At 45.2% G+C, this 11,354-nt stretch overlaps 1 protein-coding gene across 1 annotated transcript; it reads right to left on the bottom strand.

Annotated features, from left to right (window-relative positions):
* Positions 1-2,287: 2,287 nt before the first annotated feature.
* On the bottom strand, positions 2,288-4,798 carry LOC125541600 (laccase-14-like). Its single transcript, XM_048704964.2, has 2 exons — positions 4,615-4,798; positions 2,288-4,459 (listed from the first exon to the last, which is right to left on the bottom strand). Exons 1-2 carry the CDS (start codon positions 4,768-4,770, stop codon positions 2,864-2,866), a joined length of 1,752 nt encoding a protein of 583 aa, XP_048560921.2. The 5' UTR covers positions 4,771-4,798; the 3' UTR covers positions 2,288-2,863.
* Positions 4,799-11,354: the final 6,556 nt, after the last annotated feature.

Genomic DNA, 11,354 nt, shown 5'->3' with positions numbered 1-11,354 from the left:
TAGGCCACCTGTGAGAGCCTAGCTTAATAGAAATGATAGACACTACTCATATCAACAAGGAATTCCTTCTTTTGTGGGAGCTCATTCGCAAAGAACTCCAAAGTTAAGCGTGCTTGGCTTGGAGCAATTTGAGGATGGGTGATAGACATGGAAGTTGATCCCGGGTGCGCATGGGTGAGAACAAAGTGCGTAGAAAAGACTAGTGTTGGTCTCTGGGGCCAGTCTACATCCTGCAAGGCGTAACGGCCAGGACCGGTGGCTGTGGCCGGGGCGTTACACCACCCACCATGAGGGTGAAACAACCAGATTTCTTTCAACATCACATGAGATTATGACTCTGAGAGAAGGAATACTAGTAGATCCCTCGTGCAGAGACAGTGTGCAAAATACTACCATCTCCATCTCAAAATGTAAGATGTTTTTGTAGGCTAAACTAGTCTACAAAAATGCCTTACATTTTGAGACGGAGTTAGTATCTACTATGATACAGTATTTTTTTTAGAGAACCAGGGGGGCTTCTCCCTACTTTTATGTTTTTATAAAATTTAAAATGTTATGATACAAAAATAAAAATAAATGGAGTTATAAGAAGCTGATATAGCTGACCTAGAAAAAACAAAGAAACGTACAAATGAGAAGAACTAAGCTATCAATGAAGGGCCTTGACCCAATTACCAGAAGTAGAGTACCTTTTCTTGGCTCTGTGGGCGAACAGAGTACTATGATACAGGTTATCCCTATAATGCTTATATGAGTAGATTACTACCATTACCACCCCACCATGACACATGAATGTAGATCGATGATGCCGTTGGTGCCTGTCAGTGCATATTAGGTGCCAATGGAAGTGAGTCGTAAAGAAGGATGGTCCCTTTTGATTTCTCGGTATCATCCCTTTCATTCCAATGGTGCGAAATAAGTTCTTTTGCCTTTTCCATCATAACCATTTACAAATGTTTCTTTCCATCCAGAAACTATATGTCTGAAGCTACTCAAGTGGCCATAAACTTTCAAATCCTGTTCCAAATGTGGTATTCTGTTCAGTTGAAATATATGCCCCGTGATGTATTAGCTGAGATGTTTCAGAGTTATTAACACAACCTAGTGGTGCTTGGGAACATTATGCCCATGCTTAACATATGTAGTGATCAATCTGTATGACCATAGGTTCCTTGTTTGCTTTGTATGTCCACTATTGTGTATGACATACCTTTTGCGGGCACAATCTTGTTATGTCTGTATTTGCTCTTTAGTCTCCTTGTTACCTCATTTGCCACGGTTTGTGTTTTTACACACATGTATTATGAAAATTAGATGATTGATGGGTATCACTTGTCACATCCTGTCTAATTTGTTTCATGGATCGTTGCCGTGTACTCATTTGAAGGGCCATGGCTAGTGCTTGATGTTGGCAAATCACAAATAAAATAAAATTGTGCTGAGTTATTAATTATAATTTAAGTTTTCAAGTTTATGTTTCCGTCCCTTTTGCTGTCTTATTTCTTCTATTAGCTTTAAGTAGTTCATATTGTATTGGTGAAGATACAAATTAAAACGAAACCTATAGTGTATCATGATTCATCATCATCGTTGCTACTGGTGTTGCGTTTCATCCCCAGACGAATTAGAGTTACATGAGTCCATGATTTTATCCATGTAATCTGAGCTAGAAATTTTGTGTAATGCGGTACTAGTTACTTTACTGAATTTTCCATGGGGTGGCACAAACATTGTACTTATTTCTTTTGTACATCAAGTGTAAATTTTATGGCGATCGACACTTTTAGTTAAGCTGACATTGAGACACTTCACATTCCATCTACCCCCTCTGCCTATCTCAACCTGAATCTGTTGGCTTGCTGCTCCTTTACCTCTGGGCTCTGCTCCTACCTTCGGCCGTTTGCCCTGCTTCTTCTAGTTCGAATGCCAGCTTATGCTTGGAGTCGACGTTTGCTTTCCAATCTGCAGCTTATGGGAGAAATGGGACGCCCATACCATTCTCGTCTGGTGAAACCGAGCCTCTAATCCTCTTTCCGTCTTGCTTTGGGTTGCTTGATCACTACTCCTTCCGTCCCTTGAAAAACGATCTTATATTGTGGGATGGAGGGAGTACCTTTCATGATTTTTTATTTTGTGTGTGTAAGACATTACTTTGTTATATAGGTTGGCACTGCCTTAGCCTTGGATTGCTTCCGTCTTGAGAATAAGACTAGAATCACCATACTCAACAAAACCTGATATTTAAGTTGCCTGAAAATTTATTTTGGGTAAGTTCTTCTTCCTTCAGCTTTCTTTCTCCTCCAACTGTTCCTTCTCCCACAAAATTGACTTGTCCAAATTGCAACTTCAGTCAACTTACATATAGCTATTTTGGATATTTAAGCCCTGTTCGGATACACTCCGCTCCGCCACAGCAGCTCCCAGAGAGGACGGAGCGCCAGCACTATTGCTGGGAGCGGCTCAGACCGCGCTCCTCGCGCGGAGCGGAGTTAGCTGACGGGAGAGATTCCAAACACCCCCTTAAAAGTGCTATATTGTTTTGACATATGTAATCAAACCCTGAGTACTACTCCTACTATCTTAAACAAATATTAGGATTAGGTATTTGTAGATCATATTCATAATTTTTCTCTCCATTTATTCGGTCTTAACTATAAATACGTTACCTTGGAAATCAGCAGGAAATGTTGTGCCCCGCTTGGAATGGTTGTAGAATTAGCATGGCCACCTGTATTTAGCTTGACTTTGAACCAAATACTGGTGACTACACTAATTTTACACCCGTTTCAAACAGCCCCATGAGGATAATAAACAGCAGTGTGAAGGAGAATCTGGTGTTGGCTAGACATGAATGGTCAATCTTCTAACACTGGGGGTAGTCCGGCGGCGGCGGAGGAAGAACGGTGTCCGGGGTCGGGCCGTCATCCACCTCGAACGCCATGGCTAGCCCGAAAGGCAAATGAGCGTCCAAGTGGCAGTGCATGACCCATACACCTGGGTTGTCGGCCGTGAAGCGGATGACCGCCCACCCACCGGCCGGCACGGCGACGGTGTTGCGCTGCTGTGGGTTGACGAGGTTGTAGGAGCGCACGGCGGTGCGCGCGTTGAAGTTGCCGGCGCCCTGCGCGAGCACGTAGAAGTTGAAGCCGTGCAGGTGCAGCGGGTGGTTCTCCGACCCCAGGATGGCCGTGTTCTGCAGCACCACCTCCACCGTCGTGTTGAAGCGCAGCCTCTTCACCCTGGTGCCCTTGGACGTCAGCATCACGCTCCTGTTGCTGCTCATGGAGCCGTTGGTGAAGTCGAACATCACCGGCGGCCTGTCGGGGAAGTCGCGGGTGTACACCCCGTCGGCGTTGCCCCTCATGCGCGCCTCCAGCAGAGACATGGCCTTGGGGAGCTGGAACGACACGTTGTTCATGCTGGCCGCTACGGAGCCGCGCGTCCGGTTGCACAGCGTCTGTGTTGGCATGCACGGCGCGATGCCCAGCCCGTAGGTGACCAGCATCCGCGTGTCCACGTGCAGGGGAACCGTCGGTTTGCCGTCTCGCAGCAGGCCGGTCAGGCTGCCGTAGAAGGCCTGCGCCGTTGCGCTGTCTTTGAACTCCGGCATGCTCGGCATCATGATCGTACTCATACCAGCTGCTTCTGCACCGTGCTCGTACCGGAGGAGCCCCGTGGTGGTGGTGGTGTAGGTGGCATTGGCCACGCTCTGGTACACCTGGGCGGCCATGCAGTAGCGGCCCGGGGAGGCGTTGGCGTGCATGAGAGCGTCCACCGTCTGGCCCGGAGCGAGCACGATGACGTCCGTGTTGTAAGGGTCGGTGTAGCAGGCGTCCGCGGCGACGACCGTGAAAGCGTGGCCCGCGACCTTGAAGAAGAGCTGGTAACTGAGCGCAGCGTTGACAAGGCGGAGCAAGTAGGTCTCGCCGTGCCGCACGGCCAGCTCGTAGCCACTGGGCATGCCGTTGATGGTGAGCGCGACGGAGTTGTTGGGCGGGCCGCCGGTGAGCATGGCTTGCCTCTCGATGTCGACGACGCTGGCGTTCCACCACTCGCCGAGTAGGAGAGTGGCCTCGCCGTAGGGGGCGGGGAAGGGGTAGTGGGGTCTGTCGGGTTCGGGACGGATGAGGAGCGCGCCGTAGACTGTGGCGCGGAGGAAGGAGACGTGGGCGTGCCACCAGAGCGTGCCTTCCTGGCCGGTGACGTTGAAGCGGTAGGTGTAGGTGGCGCCGCCGGGGCGGATGGGGCACTGCGACACCATGCTGGGGCCGTCGGCCCAGCCGGAGAGACGCTGGAGGACGCCATGCCAGTGGATGGTGATGTTGTAGGGGGAGTAGTTGACGACGTGCACCACGACGGCGTCGCCGTCGCGAGCCTCCAGCATGGGCCCCGGGAACTGCCCGTTCACCGCCGTGATTACCTGACGCTGCCCCAGCCGATCGATCGTCAGGTTGCCCACCTGCGCATATGCATTGCAACGATCCCATCGATGCCGTCAACGTTATGAAATAGCTGTCGATCAGCAGTGCACCGCAGAAATGTGCACGCAGGTTGAACCGCAGGGGAATGGATAGCAATAGCATGCATGTAAAGAGATTAGTAGTAGTCACGTACAGAGAATGTGTGCTCCACAACGGCAGCATCAGCCGGAGGCAGGCCAAGGCATCCGAGAAAAACGAGAGCATATGCAAGCCAAAACATTTCTCGATGGATCACACCAATGCAATGCAGTGCAGTGCAGAAGGAAGGTCGTAGGGCTGTTGGACGCATCTCAGGCAATATATAAGGGAAGGCCCGCCGGGGTACAGTAAGATGGATGATTTTCGGCTAGAGTTGCACGCAATGCTATCCATTCGGAAAGAAAGACGCTGCGGACTGCAGGTGGGTGGTCTGCTTCTGGGACGGATGCACGAAGACTACGTGTGGCACGGGCATCTCGGAGCTGGATAGACCTCGATGGGCGATTCGAGCTACTATGAGAAGGCACGGGCAACGATCGCTAGACACCCTACCTAGTAATACGCACCTTTGCTTAAAGGCACCCATCCATTCATGCCATGTTATATACTTATAATGTACACGAGCTAGCGTTGAAGGTACACGTACAAGTGTGTGTGATCACAGGTACCTAGAGGTGTCTTTGTAATAAGATGGTTTTATCATGTGATATCCCTGCATGTTGGGATTTTTTGAACCAAAAACCGTTGAACAATCGTTAAAAGAACACAAACTACTAGCGGCTATCCAACGCGAGCCCTAGTTTTTTTTTTGAAACATCCAACTCTTACTGGTTTTCATTGATTTAGCAGAAGGAGAGGTTACAAAAAAGGTGATCAAGTGATCATTGTTCAGAGGTACATGTAGTCAGATTTTGGGCTGGCTACCCTACCCTACTCATAAGCCGATATCTCACGTTCCGTCCCCGAAGGGGCTCTCAATGCATTTGGCTCCTGCTAGCCTCCAGAGCTCAAGATCCCTTTTGCATGCATCAGTGATGTCCTTGACACATGCCTGTTTGCTTCTGAAGACGCATTCGTTTCGCTCCAGCCAGATGTGCCAGTTGATAAGAGTCACCATCGATTTGATGTCTTTTCTGTTGATGGGAGGGGTGGAGCTGATGATCTTCTGGATTCTTTTCGTGGTGGTGTCAGCTGGCGGCCAGGAGACGTGGTCGAGAGCATCACAACCTCCCCAGCCGGCTGCACCGCTCCAAACTTGAAGAGAGTGAAGGAAATATGCCCTAGAAGCAATAATAAAGTTGTTATTTATATTTCCTTATATCATGATAAATGTTTATTATTCATGCTAGAATTGTATTAACCGGAAACTTAGTACATGTGTGAATACATAGACAAACAGAGTGTCCCTAGTATGCCTCTACTTGACTAGCTCGTTAGTCAAAGATGATTAAGTTTCCTAACCATAGACATGTGTTGTCATTTGATGAACGGGATCACATCATTAGAGAATGATGTGATGGACATGACCCATCCGTTAGCTTAGCATAAATGACCGTTTAGTTTTATTGCTATTGCTTTCATCATGACTTATACATGTTATGAGACCTCTGAGAGGTATGAGACCTCTGACAAGTACTTTGCCTACAAGATGGAGGAGAGTAGCTCAACCAGTGAGCATGTGCTCAGAATGTCTGAGTACTACAATCGGTTGAATCAAGTGGGAGTTAATCTTCCAGATAAGATAGTGATTGATAGAGTTCTCTAGTCACTATCACCAAGTTACCGGAACTTCGTGATGAACTATAATATGCAAGGGATGACGAAAACGATTCCCGAGCTCTTCGCGATGCTAAAATCGGCGAAAAGTAGAAATCATGAAAGAGCATCAAGTGTTGATGGTTAACAAGACCACTAATTTGAAGAAAAGGGGCAAAGGAAAAGAAAGGGAACTTCAAGAAAGAATGACAAGCAAGTTGCCACTCCCATGAAGAAACCCAAAGCTAAACCTAAGCCTGAAACTGAGTGCTTCTACTGCAAAGGGAATGGTCACTGGAAGCGGAACTACCCCAAATACTTGGTGGATAAGAAGGATGACAAAGTGAAAGGTATATTTGATATACATGTTATTGATGTGTACTTTACTAGTGTTCATAGTAACCCCAGGGTATTTGATACCGGTTCAGTTGCTATGATTAGTAACTCAAAACAGGAGTTGCAAAATGAACAAAGACTAGTTATGGGCGAAGTGACGATGTGTGTTGAAAATGATTCCAAGGTTGATAAGATCACCATCGCACACTCCCTCTACCTCCGAGATTAGTGTTGGACCAAAATAAATGTTATTTGGTGTTTGCGTTGAGCATGAATATGATTGGATCATGTTTATTGCAATACAATTATTCATTTAAGTCAAAGAATAATTGTTGTTCTATTTACATGAATAAAACCTTCTATGGTCATACACTCAAAATAAATGGTTTATTGAATCTTGATCGTAGTGATACACATATTCATAATATTGATGCCAAAAGATGTAGAGTTGATAATGATAGTGCAACATATTTGTGGCACTGCCGTTTAGGTCATATTGGTGTAAAGCGCATGAAGAAACTCCATGCTGATGGGTTTTTGGAATCACTTGATTATGAACCGCTTGATGCTTGCGAACCATGCCTCATGGGCAAGATGACTAAAACTCCATTCTCCGGAACAATGGAGCGAGCCACTAACTTATCGAAAATAATACATACCGATGTATGCGGTTCGATGAATGTTAAGGCTCGCGGCGGGTATCATTATTTATGACCTTCATAGATGATTTGAGAAGATATGGGTATATCTACTTGATGAAACACAAGTCTGAAACATTTGAAAAGTTCAAAGAATTTCAGAGTGAAGTAGAGAATCATCGTAACAAGAAAATAAAGTTTCTATGATCTGATCGCAGAGGCGAATATTTGAGTTATGAGTTTGGCCTTCAATTAAAACAATGTGGAATAGTTTCACAAACTCATGCCACCTAGAACACCACAGCATAATGGTGTGTCCGAACGTCATAACCGTACTTTATTAGATATGGTGCGATCTATGATGTCTCTTACCGAATTACTACTATTGTTTTGGGGTTATGCATTTGAGACAACTGCATTCACGTTAAATAGGGCACCATCTAAATCCGTTGAGACGACACCATATGAATTGTGGTTTGGCAAGAAACCTAAGCTGTCATCTCTTAAAGTTTGGGATTGCGATGCTTATGTGAAAAAGTTTCAACCTGATAAGCTCGAACCCAAATCGGAGAAATGCGTCTTCATAGGATACCCAAAGGAAACTGTTGGGTACACCTTCTATCATAGATCCGAAGGCAAGTTATCTGTTGCTAAGAATGGATCCTTTCTAGAGAAGGAGTTTCTCTCGAAAGAAGTGAGTGTGAGGAAAGTAGAACTTGATGAGGTAGTTGTAACTTCTCCCGGATTGGAAAATGGTTCATCATAGAAATCAGTTCCAGTGATGCCTACACCAATTAGTGAGGAAGTTAATGATGATGATCATGAAACTTCAGATCAAGTTACTACCGAACCTCGTAGGTCAACCAGAGTACGTTACGCACCAGAGTGGTACGGTAATCCTGTTTTGGAAGCCATGTTACTAGACCATGATGAACCTACAAACTATGAGGAAGCGATGATGAGCCCAGATTCCGCGAAATGGCTTGAGGCCATGAAATTTGAGATGGGATCCATGTATGAGAACAAAGTATGGACTTTGATTGACTTGCCCGATGATCGGCGAGCCATTGAGAATAAATGGATCTTCAACAGGAAGATGGACGCTGATAGTAGTGTTACTATCTACAAAGATCGACTTGTCAAAAAGGGTTTTTACAAGTTCAAGATGTTGAGTATGATGAGATTTTCTCACTCGTATCGATGCTTAAAGTCTGTCCGAATCATGTTAGCAAATGGATGTCAAAACTGCATTCCTTAATGGATATCTTAAAGAAGAATTGTATATGATGCAACCAGAAGGTTTTGTCAATCCTAAAGGTGCTAACAAAATGTGCAAGCTCCAGCGATCCATCTATGGATTGGTGCAAGCATCTCGGAGTTGGAATTTATGCTTTGATAAGTTGATCAAAGCATATAGTTTTATACAAACTTGTGGTGAAGCCTGTATTTACAAGAAAGTACTACAACCTTTCTGATAAGTATATGTGAATGACATATTCTTGATTAGAAATAATGTAGAATTTTCTAGAAAGCATAAAGGAGTATTTGAAAGGAGTTTTTCAAAGAAAGACCTCGATGAAGCTGCTTACATATTGAGCATCAAGATCTATAGAGATAGATCAAGATGCTTGATAAATTTTTTTCAATGAGTACATACCTTGACAAGTTTTTGAAGTAGTTCAAAATGGAACAATCAAAGAAGGAGTTCTTGCCTATGTTGCAAGGTATGAAGTTGAGTAAAGACTCAAAACCCGACCATGACAGAAAATAGAAAGAGAATGAAAAGTCATTCCCTATGCCTCAGTCATAGGTTCTATAAAGTATGCTATGATGTGTACCAGACCTATTATGTACCTCACCATGAGTTTGGCAAGAGGGTACAATAGTGATCCAGGAGTTGATCGCTGGACAACGGTCAAAATTATCCTTAGTGGAATAAGGAAATGTTTCTCGGTTATGGAGGTGACAAAGAGTTCATCGTAAAGAGTTATGTTGATGCAAGCTTTGACACCGATCTGGATGACTCTAAGTCTCGATCTAGATACATATTGAAAGTGGGAGCAATTAGCTAGAGTAGCTCCGTGCAGAGCATTGTAGACATAGAAATTTGCAAAATACATACATATCTGAATGTGGCAGACCCATTGACTAAACTTCTCTCACAAGAAAAACATGATCACACCTTAGTACTCTTTGGGTGTTAATCACATGGCGATGTGAACTAGATTATTGACTCTAATAAAACTTTTGGGTATTGGTCACATAGCGATGTGAACTATAGAGTGTTAAATCACATGATGATGTGAACTATTGGTGTTAAATCACATGGCGATGTGAACTAGATTATTGACTCTAGTGCAAGTGGGAAACTGAAGGAAATATGCCCTAGAGGCAATAATAAAGTTGTTATTTATATTTCCTTATATCATGATAAATGTTTATTATTCATGCTAGAATTGTATTAACCGGAAACTTAGTACATGTGTGAATACATAGACAAACAGAGTGTCCCTAGTATGCCTCTACTTGACTAGCTCGTTAATCAAAGATGGTTAAGTTTCCTAACCATAGACATGTGTTGTCATTTGATGAATGGGATCACATCATTAGAGAATGATGTGATGGACATGACCCATTCGTTAGCTTAGCATAAATGATCATTTAGTTTTATTGCTATTGCTTTCATCATGACTTATACATGTTCCTCTGACTATGAGATTATGCAACTCCCGAATACCGGAGGAACACCTTGCGTTCTATCAAACGTCACAACATAACTGGGTGATTATAAAGATGCTCTACAGGTGTCTCCGATGGTGTTTGTTGAGTTGGCATAGATCGAGATTAGGATTTTTCACTCCGTGTACCAGAGAGGTATCTCTGGGCCCTCTCGATAATGCTCATCACTATAAGCCTTGCAAGCAATGTGACTAATGAGTTAGTTGCGGGATGATGCATTAAGTAACGAGTAAAGAGACTTGCCGGTAACGTGATTGAACTAGGTATGATGATACCGACTATCGAATCTCGGGCAAGTAACATACCGATGACAAAGGGAACAACGTATGTTGTTATGCAGTTTGACCGATAAAGATCTTCGTAGAATATGTAGGAGCCAATATGAGCATCTAGGTTCCACTATTGGTTATTTACCAGAGATGTGTCTTGGTCATGTCTACATAGTTCTCGAACCCGTAGGGTCCGCACGCTTAACGTTCGATGACGATTTGTATTATGAGTTATGTGATTTGACGTACCGAAGTTTGTTCGGAGTCCCGGATGAGATCACGGACATGTCAAGGAGTCTCGAAATGGTCGAGAGGTAAAGATTCATATATTGGAAGGCTATATTCGGACACTGGAAGTGTTCCGGGTGATACCGGGTCACCGGAAGGGGTTCCGGGCAAACCCCGGCAAAGATATGGGCTTAATGGGCCAAGTAAGGGAACACACCAGCCCACAAGGGGCTGGTGCGCCCCCTATAGGGCCAGCCACGTGGGGAGAAAGGAAAAGGAGAGGAGGAAAAGGAAATTATGAAGTAGGACTCCTACTTCCTTCCCCTCCCCCTCCTTCCTTTCCCCCTTGTCCAAATATGGTAAGGGGGGCCGAATTGGACTAGGGGCCAAGTAGGATTCCTCCTACTTGGGCGCGCCCTAGGCTGTCTCCCTCCCTCTCCCTCCTTTATATACGTGGGGAGGGCACCACTAGAACACACATCAATTGTTCCTAGCCGTGTGCGGGCCCCCTCCATAGTTAACACGTCGGTCATATCGTCGTAGTGCTTAGGTGAAGCCCTGCACCGGTAACATCATCATCACTGTCACCACACCATCGTGCTGAAGAAACTCTCCCTCGGCCTCAACTGGATCAAGAGTTTGAGGGTCGTCACCGAGCTGAACGTGTGTAGATCATGGAGGTGCCGTGCGTCCGGTACTTGGATCAGTTGGATCACGGAGACGTTCGACTACATTAACCGCGTTACTAAATGCTTCTGCTTTCGGTCTACGAAGGTACGTGGACACACTCTCCCCGCTCATTTCTATGATTCTCCTAGATAGATCTTGCGTGATCATAGGATATTTTTTGAAATACTACGTTCCCCAACAGAGAGTCCGGGCATTCCCAGAAAAGGTGCACCGACGTTTCTAGGTTTCGCTGGCAGAGC

This window comes from Triticum urartu, chromosome 2A (assembly GCF_056163025.1).
Source record: "Triticum urartu cultivar PI428250 chromosome 2A, HENAU_Tu73, whole genome shotgun sequence".
Lineage (NCBI taxonomy): Eukaryota > Viridiplantae > Streptophyta > Magnoliopsida > Poales > Poaceae > Triticum > Triticum urartu.
Note: the sequence above shows the minus strand (reverse complement) of the source record. Positions and strands in the feature narration are given on the sequence as shown.

Bases quoted from the DNA above. Each gene is read 5' to 3' on its own strand.
- LOC125541600 (XM_048704964.2), bottom strand. From the start codon at position 4,770: ATGCGTCCAACAGCCCTACGACCTTCCTTCTGCACTGCACTGCATTGC. The intron at 4,460-4,614 runs GTACGTGACTAC...GCATATGCGCAG, and splicing joins TTGTGGAGCACACATTCTCT to GTGGGCAACCTGACGATCGA.